At 31.0% G+C, this 27347-nt stretch overlaps 1 protein-coding gene across 1 annotated transcript; it reads left to right on the top strand.

Annotated features, from left to right (window-relative positions):
• Positions 1–264: 264 nt before the first annotated feature.
• LOC143080157 (uncharacterized) lies at positions 265–26992 on the top strand. The gene is made up of 8 exons (XM_076255882.1): positions 265–445; positions 1154–1218; positions 2940–3251; positions 8507–8570; positions 9220–9353; positions 23849–24709; positions 25493–25920; positions 26383–26992. Exons 2-8 carry the CDS (start codon positions 1158–1160, stop codon positions 26410–26412), a joined length of 1890 nt encoding a protein of 629 aa, XP_076111997.1. The 5' UTR covers positions 265–445; positions 1154–1157; the 3' UTR covers positions 26413–26992.
• Positions 26993–27347: the final 355 nt, after the last annotated feature.

Genomic DNA, 27347 nt, shown 5'->3' with positions numbered 1-27347 from the left:
AAAACAGGGATTACTCTTGCATTCTTTAGAACACTTGGTAATGTACTTGTATCTATTATTCTATTAAAAATGTAAGTTGAAGATGAAGTTATAAAAAAATGTGGAGCAATATTTATCATCCAAAACTTAAATGTTGTAATGAAGAAATAAAAAGAATAAACATTTGATCCCACAAGTAAAAGACATTTAAAGTAAAGTCTTAAGATGATTTTAACCAATTAACCATGTTAACACCAGTTTTACTTTTAAAAAACTAACATGTTTTATTCGTTTTTCAGAAAAGAAGTAAAAGATATTATATTACTGGACTGTCATCAGTTGGGTAAACTAAACCCTTAAAATACTATTATTCAAATCCTTCTTCTTCCTTTAAAGTACAGTGCTCCTATTGTTATCGTTCTGTTTATGTATGCGCTTAGTAGATGTGAGAAAAATATATGTGCAGGTAAGTGCAAATTATTAAGATTGTAACAGAGATTAAAAAAATAAGTTGGGCTTAATTCTTGCACATCCTTTTTGATAGCTGTGGAACCATAGCTCTAAGGTCCTTCACCCGCAAATAGTAAAAATATAACATAAGGAGTTGACAGCTACGGTTCCACAGCTATCCTTTTGTATGATTCAAGGTTTTGTATTCATTAAGGATTGTTATGTAGGCTGTACCATTTTCTGGGGAAATGAGTGTTGATGATATATACTATAGTCCTTGTGCTCTCCTTTCCTGTAATCTTCTAATTTTTTGCCTGTAGCATTTATGTTACATTACTTGTTCTTTTTCCATGTTAACAGTTATCTAAGTCAAAGCAGCACTGCAGCAATGTATTTGCATAGCTTCCAGATGTTTATAAATACTGATACCATAATATTTTTATTTATTTAGATATTATTACTGAAAACCTAAATATTTTAAATGAGATAGACAGATGTATCAAAACTGTTACAAAAGGGATGAAGTGACTTAGACAATCACTGTACCATTTTTAAAACTAGTTAAAAATAAATGAAATATAATACATGCAAGTCATCATTAAGTTTGGCTACTTTGTATTATTTTCATGGCACTTGACCACTTATTTAGAGGAAATTTACAACTGTTGTATTTTGTAAATTACATTAAATAATCCTTTGAAATCTTTAAAATTGTTCATTACAGATAAATGGATAGATTGATACATGACTTGTTTCTTTTGAGTTGTGTTGTCTGTATCTGTGCTAAAGGTAAGAATGAGTTCAGGTAAAAATAGATGTGCAAAATTTAAATTCATTTGGTGATTATTAGAATATTATTGAGGTAGTTTGATATGAAAAAATAACAAGATGTATTTGTCATGAATGAAAAAATCAACTGGAAAAATCATAATACAACTATAAGGCAAAGTTTAGTGATGAATGTTGATTCCCTGAGCAATACTGATTTTAAATACTTTAAACTAAAATCAAAATTTAACAGATGAGTTGAAGAAAATAAAGAGTGAGTTGTGAACTTAAAGTCCATCAAGTTTGCTGCAATCTTACTGCAAGGTTGCAGCAAAGTTTCTCTTTATCATAAGGGATTTGCCAATTACCTATTTGATTCTTTTAAACACTTTTTAAACAAATTATTTCCCTTTTACAATTGTAGACTGGTTCTATACCAGACAAAATTGATTTTGCATATTGAAAGTGTGATAAGTTGAATGTGATATGTTGGTATCAAAAGTCAATTTAGCTTAACTACAACTTAAGGATATACTTAGGTGATCTAAGGTCAAATAAAATAAATCAAGAATTCAAAATTGATACTTTAAGCTGGAAGAGTATTAGCTAAAAATATTGATAGGTCATGGACCTCCTTTTGCATATTTTTTTATTTATAAAATATGGCGGGAAAAGGCTGACTCTGACTTTTACCTTATATATCATGTATTTGCATCGGTATTATTTGGGTCTCATATCAAAAGACAGAAAATCAAGAATCTGCTTAAATTTTGTCAAATGACCTTGTATGAGCTCTTAAGTCTTATGTTAAAAGATAAATAGGTGTTATTGGGCAAAATATTTTACCTTGTATCGTATGGAAAAACACCAAGGAATCTGAACATTTGACTTATTCCAAAACCTCACCTAAGTACTGTAAATTCAGAAATTATTGCCTGCTTTTAATATTGTGATTTTGTCATTATAGACAAAATTGCGATTTTAATTTTTGCGATATTGAGAAATCTTTTTTAAACAACTGAAAAAGGGGATCTCCAATTAAAGGGTCAATTGCAGGAATTGTCAAACAGACTATTGGGCTCTAGACTAAAGTAATTTTATGTTCAAGAGGAATGTAAAAATGACTGATATAATAGACAACTTTCGAGTTTGATGCATTTCCGTCAAAAACTCTGGTTTTAGTGAACACCATTCGCGCGTTTGGGGGCATCATCACTTCCGTTCCAATGATGAGAGAGTGGTTGGAAAACTTTAATATTATATTGCACGCATTATTAGGCAAATTAAATTCTCATAATTGACAATCACCACTGCTGTCATTAGGGAATTGTGATTAGGTACTTACAAAACAAATATTATTTCTAGATGATTCTGCACAATGACGGTCACTAAGACGTTTGATGAACAATAATAGTGCAGGGATACAGGCGATCCCCTCTAACTGGTAAATGACGTCAAAAGGCGCTCATAATTGACAAGTTTTTTCTGGTGATGGATGAACTTGAAAGTGGTCTATTCTATTACATTTATGAATACAGTAACTGTACTTTCTACTGAAACATCTTTATCAGTTTATGATTCCATAATGCTCTTGAAGCACTAAACATATTCTTCTTAAAGTCAATCTGAGGTATATAAATGTTTGTTTTAGCATAAATTTAATCAGCATGATAAAAAAAAAATAATTGAAAATCTTTCCATTTGAATTGACCGTTTTGTTTTACATGTTTTACATGTTTTAGTTGAATGGAAAATAGAAAAAAAAATATCAGCATATGGAGAAGACTTAAAACTGCTTTGTATTGCTGATAATTATTCTATTGATGGCATGAAGATTAAAATGTGGGAAGGAGGACCTAAGCAGAAAATGTTGGCATTAAATGGTGCTCCTGATCAAGAGGATGTTATGAAATATAAGATGTCCATGCGACAAGACGGTTTTGATTTGGTCATTAACGATGTTTCAAAACCTGATTTGAATGTGACGTATCAATGCGCATATGGATTTAAAAAATCTGGAAAAGTTATATTGAAAATAGAAGATGCTTTTGAAGGTTTGTTAAGCATGTTAAGGTAGATTCATGGTATACCGCCATCTTGAATTGTACAATCACAGTACAAAATCGGTCTAGTTATTTGCCCAAGTCAGCAAATTTGGAAACACATTTGCAATTTAATGGTTAGACTGTTTATTTATATAAAGAAAACTTGTTAATTTATTGTATTATTCAAAATATTTTAACAAATATCAACCTTTTTGGTTTTTAAAATATTTTTTTTCAAATGAGCCATTTAAGGGGAGATAACTCTTTTAGTACAAAATTTATACTGGGCTAATAGGAAATTTTTTTATTTTTACTTGTGGCAAGAAAACAAGTTCGGTGACACCATGTTTTCTTTTTATTTTCTTTAAAGATATAATAAAATCTATCTTCTCACAATTTATTTCAAAATTCTATCTCATAGAATTTGTTTTATGCACTCTTATGTGTTTTTTCATGAACAAACTAACCAAATTTAGGCAATTTTCAACGACTCATAGCTTGAAAAATAGCACGGTGACCCATACTTTTTATTATATTTTTGAAAAAAGCATAGTAAAATCTTCATTTTGGCAAATTATAAGAAAATTCTGTCTCAAAAAACATTTACTTATGATCTACCTTAAAATAATGTATAAGTGATAAACTTAACCTGTAAAAAAACACATATGAATTCATTGCTTACATGTATGCATCTCTGTTTCCTTGGCATTACAATATACATATATCATTTTATTTACAGTTTATTATCAAGCTCCTTTGTTGTAATATTAAATGGGGGAACCTCTACTTTACAATAAAATAAAGATACTGGTAAAATAACTATAAAAAAAAAGATTTAAACTGTTTATTCCAAGACTGGCCATGAAAAGTATAATTATTTCTCCTGATTTTTCATTTAGCATGTCTGAAAAAGCAAATTGAAAAATCTTGTCAATAAATATTTTTTTCAAATTTGGAAGACACTATTTATAAACAAAGGTTCTGTCAAAATAGCTTTCTTACTTTAAATATATATGCACAGTACTATGCGGTAGGAATAATAAGGTTTTCCTGTACGAAATGCTTCATATATTAATGGAATGTTCACGGAATATAGTAGGAATATTGCTCTGAATTCCTTCCAGAAAAGAGTGATACTCTGGTCTAGACAGTAGTAGGAATCCACATGGAAAATAGCCGAAAAATTTAAATTAGCAGGAATTTCTTAGTAGGAGTACATTCCTACCAGGATTATGCAAATTAGCAGGAATAATTTGGTAGGAAAATCAAATTCCTACTAGAAAACCTGGTAGGAATTTTTCAAAGTTCCACCAAGTTTGAATCTCAACAACAAAGAACAAAGGAAATTCATAGAATACATTCATTTTTAAGAAAATGGACTTTTGAAATGTATAAGGAAACTGTAATATATGCAAGTCAGAAATTGTGTTATACATCAACATAAAGATTAGCTAAATGAAATTAAGAGTGAATCAATAAGTAAAATTATACACTATTGTTGAATTAATTGATTACTAATATTTTGACAGGCAGATAAAAAATTCATTTTAAATGTATAAGAATTACCTTCAGTCTTCATAAGCCATATGTTCTTACATTTCTATTATGTAGTTGTGTAACACTAGCTTGCAGCATTGTGTTCCAACACAACTTTTCATTTTTTTCCCCTCCAACTTTTGAATTTGTGAACTGGAACTTGCTTGCATTTAACACTGCAAAATGTGTGTCATTAACAAACAAGAATCCAGTTCAAGATAACTAAAAAGATTCCAGGTAGAAATATTTTCTGGTAGGAATCTATAAATTGATTCTGGTAGGAATTTTGTACATCTAGTAGGAAAATATATAATCAAATCAGATTTTCAAAACAGAAAAAAACCATATGGACTTTTAAAATTCCACTTAGGTAGTAGGATTTTGGGTAGTAGGAAAATAAAAATTCCAGTCAGAATTTTATTCATTTTCTATGTCCGCCTACTTTCTATATGGAATCTTTGATTCTAGGTAGATTCCTACTTCATTCCTACTGGTGTCTAGGTGGATTCCTACTTCTTATTTTGTACGGGTAATCAAACATTCTACCAATCCTTCTTGTTATCTCAATTTACAGAAATTGAAAAGGTATTGAGAAAAAAAATTTAAGGGGGCTCGCGGGTCTAAATCAAATTTTTTTCCTAATATTAAATTCTCTATATTTTTTCATAAATGAACTTTATCATACACTTATATAAAAATGAAATAAAAATATGGGGTCACTGTTCATTTAAGCTCACAATCTGCCTCCGAAAAAAACATACATTTTTGTTAATGTCCCTTTTTGGTGGAAGAAGACTTCAAGTCTTCTGAAGGCCTATGGTGCCGACTTTAAAATCATTGAGCCTCCGTATGCCGCATTCGTTTCTGTGTATTACAATTTCATAACAAAGTTCTGATTCCTGACACCGATTTTTACACATGATAAAGCATCTGAATCATTTAATTTGTTAATTAGGATTGAAAAACAATCACTATCGTAAATATGTACCCTTTTATTTATGTAAATTGTTAGATTTCATCTCATCTACATGAACGTTATTTCATTACTTGTAGCCGGATGTTTTTACTGTAGATATTTATAGTACGCATGCGTGAATTTGGTATCGGGACAACTCGCCCTGTTTACATGTTCGCCCTTGGTCTGTTCGTCCTGAGTTCTGTCGCCCGTATAGTACGTTTGCACTGTGTTCATTCTCTTTATTCTTATCAAGGACGTTTTATAATACGTGCTTGCATTTATTGAAAAATATTAATATTAAGGGTATCGTTAAAAAACTCTTAAAAACGATTAAGTGAAAATCATCTGTTCCTTATTTTGTTCCTAAGGTAAGACAATTGTGTTCAGCAAATAAAATTCTGTGTTTATCATGATCAATTAATAATATTAAGCCAATCAAAAATGTTTTCTCTGAAGATTATTTTAACATGCTAGATTTTGAACTTGTGTTGTTTTCATCTAGTTGTTAAAACGTGAACATGGCATGTGAATTTTCATCTTCAAGCAGGTTCTTAACAGCTTCAGGATTCATGCATTCAAACATCATAAACTTAGTCTTCTGTGCATGAATTTTTCCTTTTTTTCGCATAAATTTCGTATAATCGTCAATTTTTTTTTCAATTGGTCAACATGGTCAGTGTTGTTGTGAAAATATGTCAGGTAATTAAAGTTCGTGTTTTGAAGCCGAAGTTTAACGGATGTCACCTGTTTGTCAACAATCAACAAAATATCAACCAAAAAGCATGGAAATTGAGCACGTGTTTAACATGTAAATTCAGATAATAGTTTATTTTAAGGACATCCATGCGTATTGCGATTACCGAATTTTTACGAGATGGGTCACACTGAGGTCACTTTGCATACGGAGAATATGTCAGGGGATTTGTTTCCTGGAAGGAAGCAATCAAAATAAATTAAACTTCTTCTAAATATGAATAAATTAAAGAACTTTCTTCAGAAAAAAGTATATGTGCATACGTTTTATAATGAAAAGATATGCCTTTTTTTTAATTTGTGGTTTCTTATGACTTTAAAGGACAACTAATGTACTATTCTATTTTCACTTTGACCAACAAACCGGTTCAACAAATAATATGAATATAAAGGTGCTCATTTTTTACAGTGGTTTGTAATGTTCTTCCAATGAGAGTTATCCCTCATTTGGAGTGTTGTTCCCAACCTGTTAAAGGTCCATCTTTGTGCATAATTAAAAATTCGAAATTTCAACAAGCATCTAATATTCTTTCACAAGAAAATAAACCCTGGTCTGCTAGCTACATGTTCATCTTTTCTACCGATTTAATAACTAGAATCATGCACCATTCCCAATTTCCGTTCTCAATTTTATTAAGAAAAAGGCATGTAAGTTCATCATACAAATTTGACAATCTAGACAATCCAGATCGTGCAAAAAAAAATACTTCGCTAAAAATTGTAACCTTTAAAATTGTTGTCCCCCACTAAAAAAAACATGGGAACTTTCAAAAGTTGGCGGGTATGTAACAAGTCTTACTATTTTTATGCCCCATTTATGGGCATTATGTTTTCTAGTCTGTCCATCCGTCCTGCTTCAGGTTAAAGTTTATGGTCAAGGTAGTTTTTGATGAAGTTGAAATCCAATAAACTTGAAACTTAGTCCACATGTGTTCCTCATGAATGATCTTTCTAATTTTACTGCCAAATTAGATTTTACCTACTGAACATAGAAAATGTTTGTACGGATGGGAAATCCATGTACTCACATGTATGACACATTCTTGTTTGAAGAAAAAAAAACGTCATAAAGATAATGAAACAAAGCCGGCTGGATTAGTGGCTGGGTAAGTGGGGGCTGCTTTTATGGTAATTCAAGTTACCTTTTACTTACCTTCTTCCACCTCAGAGCTATCAGCTCTTTGATTTCTGTTGAACTAATAGGAGAAATAAAGGTAATATCAAAATAAAAACCAAATCACAGAAATCGCTAAAATTTTACAATTATTTAGTTCATGTAAAGCTTATTTGAAAACATTGATAAAAAATGTAGGTCACTGATGAGTTAAAGAAGATATTTAAATTTTAATGCCAAAAAATGGCATTTTTGCACCAAAGGGAGATAATTTGGAGCTTTTCCAATGATAAAAACATTTTAAAAGTCATCTTGGGCCAAACCGAATCGATTTTTTTGGTTGATTTTTGTACCGTATCATTATGTAATAACTGATAGTGTAATAAATAAAATTTGTAATGAAAAAACAAATGTTTAACTGTTTGCCGAAATTTTTGTACCCGCAAGCCTCCTTAACTCATGAATATTGATACTACCCACAAGCTTTCTTTTCTTACACTCTAATATTATCTGCTGTACTTACTTAGCAGGAACAGCACATTATTGTCAAATTATATTTGTGTAGATAAATAATGGAAGAATAAAAAACAAGAATCAATTAAAACCTGAAAATAAGATGATGTGAGGATCCATCGACAATATCTTCATATATTTTTGTATTCAAAAAGGAGTATTTCTTCCAAAAAAAATGAACTCTTAGTAGTTTACCATTGTTTTTGGACTTATAATTTTCCAAGAAACAAAATCTTAAATAGATTCAGGCATTGGCTCCTTGTATATAGTGCAGTGATAATATTGTTTAAGGATAATAAATCTTTCCAATTGTTAACTATTGAAAAAAATACCTTGCAAGCACACAGACTTGATAGATGTTAAACAAGATATGTATGTATTTTTTTTCAGTAAGACAGATTGTACATATGAAACCCATTAAAACAGAAAGCAAGGGAACTAACATTGTAATAATGTAAGTAAAAACTGTTATGCCTTGCTTGAAATTAAACAAAAATTAAGGGAAGATAAATGTCTAGAATTTCTGATCAAACTGCTGTAATGACATTTACTTTTAAAATGGTTTAATAAGAGAAACCTCAGAAAACAAAGTTGATTGTTGAGATCGGCCATTCATAATTTTACAGTCTACTTCATTTGTACAGAAATTTTGAGGGAAAAAAATATATTCATCATTTTATAGTGAAACGCCAGTTGATTTGAATTTTATTAATATTCTTTATGATATTTCCACACAAAAAAACATTATATAGCAAAACAATTTACAATTCTGATTCAGAAACCATTCCAGAAATAATCAGTTTCAAAGGTAACTCTTTCATAGCAGAGAATGTAACAAGTGAACTTAGGATGTTTCAGTGTTACTACATGTATCATATACTAAATAAGTTAACAAATATTATAAATTTCATAATTGTATTGAAATGTAGTTTTATTTATTGATTTAGCATGTTTATAATTTGAGGGATTTATCGCATTTAATTATTCAGGTGTTAAAATTTTCATTCAAACGGTCAGTTCTTTGTTTACTTTACATTGTATAAAAAATTGTAACAAACATGTTAATGCTACCTGAAGTAACTATGTCCTTCATTTTTTTCCAGTTGTGTTATAATAGTCTCATCATTAGTGATAGCTGCTGTTAGCACCCTGATACTTTTACATAAATATCGAAAACCAAAAGAACTGAAATATACATGTAGTAGCAATGATAATTCAGTACACAGAAATGATGGGGGTTTGTATTTTAGATAACAATTTTGACTTATTAACTATAATTTATGTTACTTACATTGTATGTGCCTCAAAGGTTTTTATACAACCGGAAAAATTTTGCGGTCATCATATTGGTATCACGTTGTCGTTATTGACACTGTTATTGTCCGAAGACATTTGGTTTTTGCCCAATAACTTCAGTATAAGTAAATAGAAATCTATGAATGTTTATAACCAGAAAAGGAAGGTTGGAATTGATTTTGGGGTTATGATCCTAACAGTTTAGGAATTAGGCACCAAAAAAAGGCCAATTGAAAAAAAATTGATGCAAATCGGTCATTCTGAGCATTTCATGGACTCTTTCTTACCAAAGCAAAATATATATATTCATTATAAGTTAAGACCTTTAGGTTTAAGGGACAACACCAAAAGACCAATATGTAGGATGAAGCAAGAATTGTTATTCTCTTATCATTTATAATGGATCCGTCTGTTTTTGTCATGTATTGTATATAGATTTTGGTGATTTTTTTTATTACTGAATTTAGATATAGTAACAGTGCAGTATTATACGTTAAGGACAGCGTAAATCGACACTAGGGACCATCTATAAAGAGTGTAAATTCACATTGCGATAAGACGTGTCACGGTACTTGTCTATCCCAAATTCATGTATTTGGTTTTGATGTTATATTTGTTATTCTCGTGGGATTTTGTCTGTTGTTTGGTCCGTTTCTGTGTGTGTTACATTGTAGTGTTGTGTCGTTGTTCTCCTCTTATATTTAATGCGTTTCCCTCAGTTTTAGTTTGTTACCACGATTTTGTTTTTTGTCCATGGATTTATGAGTTTGAACATCGGTATAGTACTGTTGCCTTTATCTAGACCTTGTTTCATGGTATTAATAATGCTTTGTTTTTTATTAACCTTTTTTAGCTCACCTGGGCCAACTGAGCTTTTCTCATCACTTTGCGTCTGTCGTCGTCGTCCGTCGTCGTTAACTTTTACAAAGTTCTTCTCCTCTGAAACTTCTTTGCCAAATTAAACCAAACTTGGCCACAATTATCATTATTACAAAAATGTGTCCTGTGATCCGGCCAACCAATCAAGATGGCCGCCATGGCTAAAAATAGAACATATGTAGACTTTGGCTTAAATCTCTGAAACCAAAGCATTTAGAGCAAATATGATATGGGGTGAAATCATTGATCAGGTCAAGATCTCTTTGACCTGAAATTTTCAGATGAATCTGAGCACCCATTGTTGGGTTGCTGCCCCCAGATTGGTAATTTCAAGGACATTTTTCTGTTTTCATACGACCGCCAAAATTGAAAATTTTTTGGTCGTATATTGGTATCACGTTGGCGTCAGTGTCGTCGTCTGAATACTTTTGGTTTTCGCACTATAACTTGAGTTTAAGTAAAAAGAACTGTATGAAATTTAAACACAAGGTTTATGATCATAAAAGAAAGGTTGGGATTGATTTCGGTAGTTTTGGTCCCAACTGAGTTTAGGAATTAGGGGCCAAAAAGGGCCTAAATAAGCATTTTCTAGGTTTTCGCACTATAACTTTAGTTTAAGTAAATAGAAATCAATGATATTTTGACACAGGGTTTATAACCACAAAAGGAATGTTGGGATTGATTTTGGGAGTTTTTGTCCCAACAGTTTAGGAATAAGGGGCCCAAAGGCTTAAACTTTGTTTGAATTCATCAAAAATTGAATAATTGGGGTTCTTTGATATGCTGAATCTAACTGTGTACCGGTATGTAGATTCTTAATTTTTGGTCCCATTTTCAAATTGGTCTACATTAAGGTCCAAAGGGTCCAAAATTAAACTAAGTTTGATTTTAACAAAAATTGAATTCTTGGGGTTCTTTGATATGCTGAATCTAAACATGTACTTTTATTTTTGGGTTCTTTGATATGCTGAATCTAACCATGTATTTATATTTTGGATATTGGACCATAATAGGTAATGTCCAATTTAAAATGTAAAGTTTTTAAGTTTAGGTTCTCATTAGACCACATTCATTATGTGTCAGAAACCTGTGTTGTGTCAATTTTTTAATCACAATCCAAATTCAAAGCTGTATCAAGCTTGAATGTTGTGTTCATACTTGCCCCAATGTTCAGGGTTCGAACTTAACCCTTCCCTAAATTTTCCATCAAACATGATGGAATTTTGTGATGGAACAAATGCCACCAAATTCCATCATGTTGATGGAGTATTGGAACAACTTTCCATCAACTTTCCATCAATGCTGGAAAATGGTTGATGGAAATTGTTTGATGGAATTTGTGTTCTTGATGATGGAAAACTGATGGCATAATTTCCATCTGATGGATAATTGATGGTATTTTTGCCATCTTATGGATAATTGATGGCACATTTTAACCGATGGAATATTTTCCATTACATGTAAGATGATGGAAACTTGATGGAGAATCGACCATCAGATGGAATTTGATGGATGAGTAAGGAGAATGTCTTTAGAAAATATTTCCATTTTCTGTATAAAGTCAATAATTATGTGGACTTTTGAAGCCCAAACTTTGTATGGCCTTAAATACATAAATGAAGATCCAAAAACTGTACTCATAATGAACAACATGTTTATGAAATTATAGCAAAACTTTTGGGTTGACAAATTTTTTTTTGTTGTTGCAAAAAAATAAATTTTGAATATCTTACATTTTCTCCCTACCCAGTTTACCCCTATTACTTATTATAATGTGGACTAGTCATTGTTATTGAATATTACACAATTTGATTGGGTAAAGTTATTATTAGTTTACCTTCAAACTGTTAATGCTTTACATACATGACTATTTATTAAATCAGAATGTGCATGAATGTGACAGTAACTAAAATGACCTTCAAACTGGACACTGGATAAGTTTTATCAATGAGAGAATAGGTATGAAAGGTAAGAATTGCCAATTCTCCTATTTTCACAAAAAAAATTCAAATGCACAGTAGAAAGATTATCTTTCAAAAGTCAATTGCGGAGAAAATAGAAAAAGTTTACAAATGAAACGTTTTATTCCAATCAAAAAGTCATTTTTCGGAGAGAAATGCCAAAATACACTTTACACACGGCTATGCCAGGTAAAATTATTATTTATCTTACAAAAAACCTACATTTTTCAGTCTCATAGGAACATGATAATTACAATCAATCCCAAAGTAAGGTAGTCATTAAATAAAGTCAAAATATGTCTACCTCACAAAATCTTGTTAGGCACTATACCAGTTTTTGGATATTATGAAATTATGAATTATGAGTAGGGATATGACACATGCTTTTTAATCTGCTTTTATGCTTTGCTTAAGATTTTTTTTTTTTTTTTATTATTTGACATGTACTACTGTATACCTAATTGCCATTTGAGTTTTGATTTATATATTTGGTATGTTCTAACTTTAAATATATAGTTATATATGTAATAATATGTATTATTATGACCTATTTGCTGTAATTTTAGTTTTGCTTTCTTTATAAATTGACTGTATGGATTGTATAATGCATAAAATCTGTATAAACCAGTTGTAGATCCAGGATTTTGAAAAAAGAAATTGGGGAGGCCAAACAAAATTTGGAGTGAAACTGTTAAAAAGTCTGGATTAAAGTTCATGTAGCTCTATAAGGGGTGCCCTGGCAGCCGGGACCCCATCTTGAGCCGCCTCTATATACACAATTGTAGTGAAAAATGGAAAAATATTACTTGCACATAATTAACATTTTCATTCATCTCATAAACAGGGATGGGGTAATTGAAAATGTAATGGTAATTAAGTGTATTGCATTACAATTTTTCATGTAATTGAATGTAATGTGTAATTGAGCATTTTTTTAATTACATGTAATGATAATTTAATTAATAACAATGCAAAAAGCATGTAATGCTCAATTACTTTTGAATTACATTTCAATTTCATGTACTTTTATGGTGTTAATGATAAGGATTTATGTTTAACAATATAAATTGTATTTTTCAAATATTGATATCACAAACTTTTTAAATATATATGAAGTCTGTAATATATTCTGAAGTTTTTATATTATTTTTTGACTTACAAATTTTTTTTATGAATTGTCTTATAATTTAAAAATGAATGTGAGAATCATATATTAGTGTTTTGTTCAGTTTTTAAGAAATATCTTTAACTTAAATAGATTGATAAGTTATTTATCTCACCTTGTTAAAAAAAAAAAAAAAATATGAAAAATCTTTCTTAGACAGTTCATTTAGAATTTAAAATCACTGCACACAATCATTTTGTTAAATTAGTATACACAAAAGGATTAAAGAAATTAAAATTAACAGCTGTAAAAACAAACAGCAATTAATCAGGTTAAAATGTCCACGGACAATGCTACTATTACATGTATTTTATCTAATTAGCAAAATATTACTAATATTTAGTCATTATACACATTGTTTGTACTAAAAATTATTTTCAATATTGTGACAATCATACTTTTTAACATCTAAGTAAAAAACAATATTTTTAATTTATTTATAATTTCTTTATTTATATTATGTTTAATATAAATAACTTTATTTCTGATATGTCAAAATACCCCGTAATGTATTGCCAAGTTAATAGGAACAAATTCCCTCTCCTATCAACACATCTTCTGATCATGGAAGTAAAACAATTCCATGTTCTGATCAAGCAATATCTGCCACATTAGCTCCTGTCAAAAGACTATTTAAAATTGCTGTCAAAGTGTTCAGACCAAAGAGATGCAGACTAAATGACAAAACATTAAAATTACTGATGATTATCAAATCCAACTCTTAAACTATGCTTACATGAATATTTTACACATGCATTATATATACATGTATAATATTGTTAAAAAATATTATGATGAAATGTAATGTGTAATTTAATTAATTACTTTAATAAAGTAATTGTAATTTAATTAATTACATTTCAAAAACTATGTAATGTGTAATTAGTGTAATTGATCATTTTTGCAATGTAATGTGTAATTTAATTAATTACAATCCAATGTAATTGACCACAAGTCTGCTCATAAAAACCACAAAGGAAAGTACAGATGGATGCAGTCCTAACCTGTACAGCAAGTTAACTTGATGACCAGTCATTTGGACTGGTCAAAGTTAACCTGTGACCGGATTTAGGACTGCTCTGACCAGTCCTGGGACCAAAATCTAGTTAACTTGAAAAGCGGACATGGTCCTATGACTGCTTTTTTTGTCTGCCAAAAAGTTAACTTGGAAACAGGTCCGCTATTGATATAAGTTAACTTCGAACCAGTCCTGTCATACGTTAACATAAGTTAACTTCGAAACCAGTCCTGCCACAAAGTTAACATATAAAGTTAACTTTTGCTTTGACAAATCCGATCAAAACCAGACCTGTTCCCAAGTTAACTTTTCAATGTTCTGCTCAACACTAAGTTAACTTGTAACCAGGACCGCTCTACATCGATTATTTTAAAAATATTTTTCATATCTTTGTTTTGTAGAATAAACATCGAAAATAAAGTAAAATTAATAATTCCGATTTATAAAGCGGATTAAATACAAATATTTGAAAAATAAGAACGCATAACACGTTGCTTTTAACACAAATTTATCTGTGATCTGACAATCTATCTATTATAAAAACGATCTTGGTTACAACGATAACGGGCACTGAATATATATTCCTATACCTATCAAATTCAATCATATATGCACTTTATTATGTATATCTTTGAAAAGAAGTATATTTGATGTTAGTTGTATACGTCCTTGTTAGTTATAATTCCTGAACTATGCAGCCACAATCAGCAATAGTTTATTTCATTTAATAAAACATGACTACAAATTTTTGTTCTCATAAAATTATATTCAAAATATTGATACGTAACAAAATTTCAGTAGTTTTGATACCTCATGCTGACTTGTACAACTAAATTATTTGACCGCATTGTCCAGAACTGACCATATGTGCACTATAATTTATAAATCTATATACCCGCATAGTAAATAAGCCATATTTTTATGTCAGGATTAAATGTATGATACAATGGACAGCAATATTGCAATATAATAACAACAAATTTTTGGTCACATAAATTTAGGGTGCCAGCATGTCTTCTTTTTACTCAAAATACTGATACGTAACAAAATTTTCAGTAGTTTTGATACCTCATGCTGACTTGTACAACTAAATCATTTGACCGCATTGTCCAAAACTGACCATATGTGCACTTTAATTTGTAAATCTATATACCTGCATAGTAAATTAGCCATATTTTTATGTCAGGATTCAATGTATAATACAATGGACAGCAATATTGCAATATAATAACAACAAATTTTTGGTCGTATAAATTTAGGGTGCCAGCATGTCCTCTTTTTACTCAAAATACTGATACGTAACAAAATTTCAGTAGTTTTGATACCTCATGCTGACTTGTACAACTAAATCATTTGACCGCATTGTCCAAAACTGACCATATGTGCACTATAATTTGTAAATCTATATACCTTCATAGTAAATTAGCCATATTTTTCATGTCAGGATTCAATGTATGATACAATGGACAGCAATATTGCAATATAATAACAACAAATTTTTGGTCGCATAAATTTAGGGTTGTAGCATGTCCTCTTTTTACTCAAAAAAATGATACGTAACAAAATTTCAGTAGTTTTGATACCTCATACTGACTTGAACAACTAAATTATTTGACCGCATTGTCCAAAACTGACCATATGTGCACTATAATTTGTAAATCTATATACCTGCATAGTAAATTAGCCATATTTTTATGTCAGGATTCAATGTATGATACAATGGACAGCAATATTGCAATATAATAACAACAAATTTTTGGTCGCATAAATTTAGGGTGCCAGCATGTTCTCTTTTTACTCCAAAAAATGACACGTAACAAAATTTCAGTAGTTTTGATATCTCATGCTGCTTTGAACAACAAAATTATATGACCGCATCCACCAAAACTGACCATATGTGCACTTTAATTGGTAAATTTATATACCCGCATAGTAAATCAGCCATATTTTTTCATGTCAAGATTCAATGTATAATACAATGGACAGCAAAATTGCAATATAATAACAACAATTTTTTTTTCGCATAAATTTAGGGTTCCAGCATATCCTCTTTTGACTCAAAATACTGATACGTAACAAAATTTCAGTAGTTTTGATACCTCATGCTGAATTGTACAACAAAATTATTTGACCGCATCCACCAAAACTGACCATATGTGCACTTTTATTTGTAAATCTATATACCCTCATAGTAAATCAGCCATATTTTTCATGTCAGGATTCAATGTATAATACAACGAACAGCCATGACAGCAAAATTGCAATATAATAACAACAATTTTTTTTTTTGCATAAATTTAGGGTGCCAGCATGTCCTCTTTTTACTCAAAATACTGATACGTAACAAAATTTCAGTAGTTTTGATACCTCATGCTGATTTGTACAACAAAATTATTTGACCGCATCCACCAAAACTGACCATATGCGCACTTTTATTTGTAAATTTATATACCCTCATAGTAAATCAGCCATATTTATCATGTCAGGATTCAATGTATAATACAATGGACAGCCATGACAGCAAAATTGCAATATAATAACAACAAATTTTTGGTCGCGTAAATTTAGGGTGCCAGCATGTCCTCTTTTTACTCAAAATACTGATACGTAACAAAATTTCAATAGTTTTGATACCTCATGCTGATTTGTACAACACAATTATTTGACCGCATCCACCAAAACTGACCATATGTGCACTTTTATTTGTATATAATATATACCCTCATAGTAAATCAGCCATATTTTTCATGTCAGGATTCAATGTATAATACAATGGACAGCAATATTGCAATATAATAACATTAAATATTCTTTGCATTAATTTAGGGTGCCAGCATGTCCTCATTTTACTCAAAATACTGATACGTAACAAAATTTCAATAGTTTAAATACCTCATGCTGACTTGTACAACAAAATTCTTTGACTGCATTGACCAAAACTAACCATTTGTGCACTTTAATTTGTAAATATATGTACACACATAGTAAATGTGCCATATTTTTTTCATGTCAGGATTCAATGTATAATACAATCAGGCCTCGACAATAACGCTTGTCCGATTGTCCGGTACCAGAGGAAAAAAAGGTCGGACAAGTAAAAGCTGTATCAAGCTTGTCCGTCGGGACAAGTACGCTTATTCTGTTGAAAATAAGTTCAATCCAACTTTGATGAACAAAGTAATTATAAACAAAAAACAAGAAAACAAATATTATTTTGACATGTTTCTGAATTCTGTTTATTCAATTGCAAAACCTTTTTCATCAACATGTTTACTTGCAATCGATAATTTTTAACTGGTTGTTTATCAGGTACTTTTTACCAGGTAAAAGGTATACTTTTCTCGGAAACTAGTCTTACTGATCCGAATCAATGATGTGCTTTGTAGATAAGGTAACTTTACAGGACAGTTCGTCACCTGAAAGATTCAGCTCCAAGTTTAATAGACAGTTTGGCACCGTAGGAGACATATTTAGTAGACATGATTGATAGACAGTTTGACAAGGCAGGAGAAATTTGGGACCAAGACAAAACAGTACCTCATTTTGCTACCTTATTCTGTTCCTTATAATAAATACCATACCGGTAATATTTTTCACAAAAACATTTTTTTTATTTACCATAAAATTCACAAAATCATATTTGAGTAGAAAAAAACAATACTTGCAATATGGTAACCTATAGTTGTTAGTTTCTGTGTCATTTGGTCTCTTGCAGAGAGTTGTCTCATTGGCAATCACACCTTATAATGGCTCATCTTCTTTTTTGATTTTATTGATTGAATTTGAATAAACTTTTTTCAACTTAAAAAAAAACCAGAATACATAATGAGTGTACAGGCCTATCAGATGGTGCCTCATGTTTAGAGTCTGATGAGACTGGAATTGATGAAAACTAGAACCTAATTCTTGTGACATGACTAGTTTCGCAGTTTTACTTGACTCATATTTTTGAGAATTTTAAAAGAAATAGTTACATCAAATTCTGTTATATTGTTTAAATTTGTTTTGCTCCTTTAATCAACTAAAAGTTTATCTTTAATAGAAATTTTTTGGACAAGTAACAATTTAATTCGGACAAGTAAATTTTGGTATGTACTTGTCCTACAGGGCGTAGCTTTATACGACCGCATAGGTTGAACCCTGAACGGTTGGGGCAAGTATGGACACAACATTCAAGCTGGATTCAGCTCTAAATTTGGATTGTGATTAAATAGTTGACACAGCATAGGTTTCTGACACAGAATGAATGTGTTCAAATGAACTTAAAATTTTTGTTTTCTCTTAGAGCAATTCTCTATGCTGTTGAATATTAATCCTCTCAAAAAAATGTTTGAAGAAATTTTCTTTTTTATTTATGAAATTTCAAATTAGAAAAATTGAACCCAATTTTTTTAATCACATCCCCCTTTCCCTTATTCCAAAACTAATCTCAATTAAAATTTCTAATGGAGTTTGCAACAATAACTACTCATTTAAATACATCATAAAATATTAAGATGTAAAAAAACTGCTTGTTATCACTGAATGGTAAAGATTATTTTAATTTATCAGTTGGTAGTAAAAAGTGAATATACATTGTATATTTTATATAACAAAGATTTAGGTTGATTCTGGACAAAGAAAGATAACTCCAATTAAAAAAAAAATCTTGCTATTGCACAATATTTTGCAATTAGATATTTCTTGCTTACTATTCTGGACAAAGAAAGATAACTCTAATTAAAAAAAAATTTGCTATTTCACAATATTGTGCAATTAGATATTTCTTGCCATTGCGCAATACTGTGCAATTGAAAAGACTTGCTATTGCACAATACTTAATACAATAATTTTAGATCCTGATTTGGACCAACTTGCAAACTGGGCCCATAATAAAAAATCTAAGTACATTTTTGGATTCAGCATATCAAAGAACCCCAAGATTTCAATTTTTGTTAAAATCAGACTAAGTTTAATTTTGGACCCTTTGGACTTTAGTGTAGACCAATTTGAAAACAGGACCAAAAATGAAGAATCTACATACACAGTTAGATTTGGTATATCAAAGAACCCCATTTATTCAATTTTTGATGAAATCAAACAAAGTTTAATTTTGGACCCCGATTTGGACCAACTTGAAAACTGGGCCAATAATCAAGAATCTAAGTACATTTTTAGATTCAGCGTATCAAAGAACCTAACTGATTCATTTTTGTCAAAATCAAACTAAGTTTAATTTTGGACCCTTTGGACCTTAATGTAGACCAATTTGAAAACGGGACCAAAAGTTAAGAATCTGCAAAAACAGTCATGACAGTTAGATTCGGCATATCAAAGAACCCCAATTATTCAATTTTGATGAAATCAAACAAAGTTTAATTTTGGACCCTTTGGGCCCCTTATTCTGTTGGGACCAAAACTCCAAAAATCAATACCAACCTTCCTTTTATGGTCATAAACCTTGTGTTTAAATTTCATAGATTTCTATTTACTTATACTAACATTATGGTGCGAAAACCAAGAAAAATGCTTATTTGGGTCCCTTTTTTGACCCTAATTCCTAAACTGTTGGGACCTAAACTCCCAAAATCAATACCAACATTCCTTTTGTAGTCATTAACATTGTGTTTAAATTTCATTGATTTCTATTCACTTAAACTAAAGTTATTGTGCGAAAACCAAGAATAATGCTTATTTGGGCCCTTTTTTGGCCCCTAATTCCTAAACTGTTGAAACCAAAACTCCCAAAATCAATCCCAACCGTTCTTTTGTGGTCATAAACCTTGTGTCAAAATTTCATAGATTTCTATTAACTTAAACTAAAGTTATAGTGCGAAAACCAAGAAAATGCTTATTTGGGCCCTTTTTGGCCCCTAATTCCTAAAATGTTGGGACCAAAACTCCCAAAATCAATACCAACCTTCCTTTTGTGGTCATAAACCTTGTGTTAAAATTTCATAGATTTCCATTCACTTTTACTAAAGTTAGAGTGCGAAAACTAAAAGTATTCGGACGACGACGACGACGACGACGACGACGCCAACGTGATAGCAATATACGACGAAAATTTTTTCAAATTTTGCGGTCGTATAAAAAAAGTTATTGTAGAGGCCTGACAATGGACAGCCATGACAGCAATATTGCAATATAATAACAACAATTTTTTTCTCTCGCATAAATTTAGAGTGCCAGCATATCCTCTTTTTACTCAAAATACTGATACGCAACAAAATTTCAGTAGTTTTGATACCTCATGCTGATTTGTACAACAAAATTATTTAAATATAACTGACCTTATGTGCACTTTTATTTGCAAATCTATATACCAGTATAGTATTGTACCGAGGTCTTAATGTCCTCTCTTTGCACTCCTGCGCACATTTGAGTAGGACCCAAAATGTACACATAATCAATATATTGGAAAACTTATATTAAATTAATGCAAAAAAAATTCTGAATAAATTGAGAGTGTCAGCATTTCATCTCTTTATTCATAATAACAGTCACTACATATATAGTAGTGCATGATGGTGTGTAAAACAACACTATTATGCCGCATCATCAAAGTACCAACACTGACATGACTGACATGTCTAAATTCATTTGTACTATTTACAATGATTTTTAAATAAAAAACAAAGTATATGAGGTTCTCTTCTGGGAATAGTATACTGTTTATCTATTTTTGTCGGTTGATTGATTTTATTTATAGTTAAACGTCAAGTGACAACTATTTCAGTAACTTAAGTTCGCATTGAGTATAATTTTGGGAATTCCCATATATCAATATCATAATCGGCAAAGACAAATCTCTCGATAAAGCTGACGAATTTGCGAGATTGTTGATAGTTTTACCACACCGTATGCTTACGGACACTGTACAATTTCTGTTAGAATGTTCTGCGGAAAATAGAATAGTAAATCCAATGCAAACAAGTTGAATAACAATGAAATATCCATGCATGTATAAATTATGCATAAACATTTTAGGAAGGGACAGGTAAAAAACGGGGAACGAAGCAACGTCGACAATGTTGTTGATATCCCGTGATATAAGAATATTGTTCCGATGCGTTGGATAACCTTTCTATCCGCTTTCTAATTTAAAAAAAAACTCTCTGTGTGATTGTATAGCCATTTTTTTTATTTATATATTAAGAATACATGTATATCAAATAAAAAAAAAAGAGAATTTGTATAATAGACTAGTAGAGTCTTGCGAGTAAATAATAAATAATATCTGTGGAAAAACAATGCGAATGTTGTTTACATATTTTAATTAAAGCTCAAGTCTGATATGAAAACTCTTAAACACGATAATATGTCACAAGCAGACCTGTCCTTAGGTCTGGTCAATAGCAGACTTGTCCACAGGTCTGGTCAGGAGCAGACCTGTCCCCAAGACTGGTCAAAAGCAGACTTGTCCACAGGTCTGGTCTGGGCAGACCTGTCCTCAGGACTGGTTAAAAGCAGACTTGTCCACAGGTCTGGTCTGGAGCAGACCTGTCGATAGGTCTGCAGCAGTCCTAAAAAAGCAGACAGTAGGTCTGGTCCACAAACGACGAAGTTAACTTGCTTGACTGCTTAAAAATTCTCAAGTTAACTTAGAAAGCAGTCAATAAGTTAACTCCAAGTTAACTTTTGTCAAGGTTAGGACCGCACCCATCTGTATGTTAAGATAGAAGTACAGTTGCCTGACAAATAGAAAATGTATGATTTTGTTTTTTACACATGTATAAGGTTATTGCATTGAACAAAAACAAATGATATAAGTAGGATAAAAACGTTCAAATATCAATATTGTATTTAATAGATATTGTAGTGCTGTAAGCAAACAAGAAATTCTCCCTTTCAATGATTTAGAAGGAGTGTGGTCCCTGTCAAAAATCAATCCATGAGATATTGAAGCCAAACATTAATTCAGCCATGTTTTGTCTGATATCTTTGATTCAAATTAACTGTCAAAAATCTTCTTTAAACCAGTCAATGAAAATTGCATGTAACTTCACAGATTTTATCCATGCTAAGCGGCATTACCCTTACCAAAAAGTGCTAACATGTTGCACATAAGATGCTCACGTTAGAAATTAACAAATGCACATGAAGTTTTTAACATTCAAATTAGTTGAGTATTTTGTGAGCAAAAAATTGCACATATGAAACAAACCTAATTTGCATGTTAAAAACCTCACGTGCAACTGCTCATATGAGCTTTTGTTTCACATGTGCATTTTATTAGATTGCTCATATGAGCAGTTGCTCACATGTTGCACACGTGAATAGTAGTTGACCAAAACAAAATGGCTGCTTCAAAATAGGAATATTTTCAAATTTAAATTAAAATCTTAAATAATTCAATTGAAAATAAAATAACTGACACATCATGTTAAACGTGTTATTCTTTAATTATTATTTGTCAGTTAATTATGATTTCCTATTATTTGGTCTTTATTTTTTATTTAAACAATAATCATGATAATGACTAAAAACATATAACATATATATTACAGTATAAAACTAATTGAGGGACTTGCAAGTTTAGTACATAATGAATGTCTTTGATTAATAAGTGTTGTATTTCAGAAAGTTTAAGAAGGAATAATCTATATATTCATGTAGTACTTATTTTGAAGCAACCTGCATATATATTCCCCATAAAGGACTTAAAATTGTAATATATTTCAAAATCTGACACAAAAATTAACATAATGAAATAGAAATGGTAACTTACAAATAATTAACCACAGCCACACTGGTTTTATCAGATTCCAACAATGCCATTAACTTCAAATAGCACAAAATATGGCTTAAAATTTTTCACCTCCACCTCCAAATTGCCATGATGCTTTGAATTTGAATTTACAGGAAGTACATGACTGGGCATGTCATTTTGAAAAAGCTCATATGAACAATGATGTAGGTTAGTTTTGAATGGTAAGAAGAATGGACAAACTTTCAAAGTACAAAACTATCATAAAACTAACACGGATGATAAAAGCTCACCTGATGTTTGAATTGCACATGTGAGCATTATGTTAGATTTTTGTGGGCACATATGAACTACCAAACTGCACACGTGAGCAATCTGATTTGCGTACAATTCTTACTTGCATCTCATGTGCTTCACATGTGAAACTTATGTGCTTTTGTAAGCAAGTTCTGTATGGGAAATTGTGCACATACAATTATGTTTTTGAAACAATTGATTATTTTAAGATTACTCATAGTAATACATAAATTGATTTATTTGTTGGACAAGGGATTATAACTTTTATATATAAGGCCATTCACATAAAATGACGTGAGTCTTGGCCCCTCCCCCAGTTTGCATTGTTTTAATTTTTTTCAGATAATTACTTTTATGTATTTTGAACTATGGAAAACAAAATTTGAGTGAGGAGTACTTTGAATAATTTAGTTTTATAATTTTTCAGATATCTTTAGTGCAAGATGTAACAAATGTAAGAAAGGAGACAGGCTAGATCCTGAGGAAAATGAACAAATTTTAAATACTATTGAAATTAGCAGATTACAAAATGACATTGGAAGACAAAGTTCAAATGGCTCTGCAAGAATTGGCCATTCCATGCCAAACTCACCATTCCAGGAAGAGGAAGGTCGTTCATTGGATAATCAAGTATCAAATAGAAATATAGTTGTGCATAGAAATGGCACACAAAGCTTGAAAAGTGATACAATGATGAATGAACATGCTGGACGACAAAATTCCTATCATATAGATTCAGCTAGTGAACAAGCTAGTGGCTTAACTATGAACACTTTTATTGATGGATCTGAAAAAGCATCTACATGTGAAAATAAAATAGAGACCAAGGACAGACCTAAAGTGCCACACTCAGATAGCAAAACTTATAACTCTCTGAATGCTGATAATTTCTTACAAGATGACAATTCTTTGGACGAAAACGCTTTGGAATCAGGTTTTGTTCACAGTGCGAGCTCTCCACAGACTCAATCACCAGTGCCATGTGATCGTTATCCTGATACAATACCGAAAACAATGAGTGACGATTTCTCTATAGAATCTGTAAAGGAACTAAGAAAGGAAAGTCTTCCAAGGAATAATTTCAATTTGAATATTCCTGAGGCATTTTTTCAAAGCTTACAGACTGTACCTGATAGACTGACCGATGTAAATGATATTAGCCAACGATCAGAGGTTCCAGAATTACCAGCTGCAAATCAGCCAAACGTACCAGATTTGTCAGCCAGAAATCCTCCTGTTGCAAAAGAAATCCTCAAGCCACAGACAAGAGTCAGGCCAACGGCTAAAGGTATTAAAGAGAAATTACAAATTGATGCTAAAGAAATTTTGTATCAGGGTTATTGGGAATAAATATAAGAAGATGTGGTTTGAGTACCAATGAGACAGCTCTCCATCCGAGTCACAATTTGTAAAAGAAAAACCACTATAGGTCAAAGTGTGATCTTCAACACGGAGCCTTTGCTCACATCTAACAGTTAGCTATAAAGGGCCCTAAAATATGACTAGTGAAAACTATTTAAACAGGAAAACCAACATGCATTTAGCCTTCATCACTCATCAAGTTTCTCTGATCATTGAATACTTGTTTGTTCTTTCACATAATTGCAATGTGTGAAAACAATATCCCCCAAATACTGTATGTCGCAACAACATATTAGAATGACCTTTAATGTTTGTCAAAACAGTCAGATTGGGTTACAAAAGTGCCCACCTTGATGAAATTCGGGAAATCATAAACTTCAAGTCAGTTGAGGTTATGACCTCAACATCATCATGATAATATTGATGAATTTTAATTTGCATTTTTAAAATTTTGTGGTTTTGTGAAAGTCTGTATATTTTCTATAAACCAAATGTTATCTGTTGAACATTTGAATTCTTGGTTTCTCTGTACTCATGAAATATCCGAACATTAGTATTAAACACAAAAAGATGAATTTACGGTAAGGCCAGTTGTAGTAACAGTAAAAAGTAAAAACATTTAGCTTGTGCTATTCATGTTAGCATGAATTATTGCAACCATTCCCAAACTTATATTGTAGAAGTAGTTATTTTGAATTTCTAATTTTAGTCATACCAATAAGATCAACATCACAAGAGCAACAAGCCAATGCTCAATCATCAGGAAATGGAGCCGAAGGATATACTCCTTCACCAACAACTGTAAATGGTATTGATATCCATCAAGCAGTTAATAATGACAGTCACAAAATCGTTGCTAATGCTCCTTATGGGGAATTCCAAGACATCAGAGAAAATAATACAGAAGATGCTACCAATCCTACACAGGGTCCTCCACCAAGTATGGAAAGACAGCAACCCTCACTCACCACAACTCATGAATCTCAGCAATCTGAGGAAATTAATCAAACCGAAAACAATGAACATCAATCAAACCTTCATCAAACTGCATCAGGAAATGTGTTGGCTACACCGAGCTCTGACAATAGTAGAGAATCCGAGAGTAACCAGTTTTCCTTACAACAAGAAACAGCTAATGTAAGTTTCTGGTTATAAGTCATAAAAAGTAAAAAAAAAAAAAAATCAAACTTAAGACCAACAAAAATTCAAAAGCAAATAGTCCTTTATAAAAAGGTAACATCAAAAGCTGAAACTAATGGGAAAAAGGTCACATTAATGACTTGGTACATGTAATCCCTAAGGTAGAAAACGATGGATTAAACCTGTTTTTTTCATAGCTAAACCTCTCACATGTATGACAGTCGCATAGAATTCATTAATTTATCTACATGAATTTTAACTTTGTTATTTTCTTACCAGTATCATCAAAGTTTTGGTATGTCAAATCAATCTGAGAACTAGAATTCAGTGGAAGATTTTTGAAATAATATTTGATAAGGAAAAGACTTTGTCTATAAAGAGTACATCAGAAATAGTAATACATATAGTAATTATACTTTTATTGTCTTGCCTCAAGATTGTTTCTTTTCTATATTGTAGCAAGTACCAGACACTTACAGTTACCCTTGAAGAATTGCATAATACTGATCAGACAATATTTTGATATTATTATCATACTAGTGCAAAGGACTTTGTGCAAATGTTGAACTTTTTTTATGTGTACAGTAGGTATACTGTTTGTGCAAAATAGTATTTAGATATAAATTTTTGTGACTTTTTATTAATAAGTGCTGATTTATGGACTAGGACACTGGACTTTTGTCTCATCTCAATACATTTCACATTTTTGTCAATACTCAAGCATTCACAATAATAAATAAACCAATATTTTTTCATTGTACAGTATTTGTTTAAAGCTTTGAATTTTCTAAAGGTACAAGTCTTGGATACTTCAAACCTTGTACACAAATCCCTAATATGTTCTCAGTTTTTGTCTGTCATATAATAAAAAAAACAAAGGATATTGGGTATTCATTCATGACTCATATGTACATTGTATTTAGCCTCATGTTTATGGTTCATTAATTAACTTTTAAGTTTTCTCTGTAAGGTATTTTAAAATAAATCATGACAGAAATTAGAGTAAATAGTTATCAAAGGTACCAGGATTATAATTTAGTACGCCAGACGCGCGTTTCGTCTACATAAGACTCATCAGTGACGCTCATATCAAAATATTTTTATAAAGCCAAACTAGTACAAAGTTGAAGAGCATTGAGGATCCAAAATTCCAAAAAGTTGTACCAAATACGTCTACGGTAATCTATGCCTGGGATAAGAAAATCCTTATTTTTTCGAAAAATTCAAAGTGTTGTAAACAGGAATTTTTTTAAAAATGACCACATTATTGATATTCATGTCAACACCGAAGTGTTAGACTACTGGGCTGGTGATGGCATAGCTTATATCATGTGTAGAATCATTGTAATACAATAATGTGCAATTTTGAAGTGGCCAGTGTGTTATATGAGGGTAGATATGCCCTTTGCACTATGTCAAGTGGT

This window comes from Mytilus galloprovincialis, chromosome 6, assembly GCF_965363235.1.
Source record: "Mytilus galloprovincialis chromosome 6, xbMytGall1.hap1.1, whole genome shotgun sequence".
NCBI lineage: Eukaryota > Metazoa > Mollusca > Bivalvia > Mytilida > Mytilidae > Mytilus > Mytilus galloprovincialis.
Note: the sequence above shows the minus strand (reverse complement) of the source record. Positions and strands in the feature narration are given on the sequence as shown.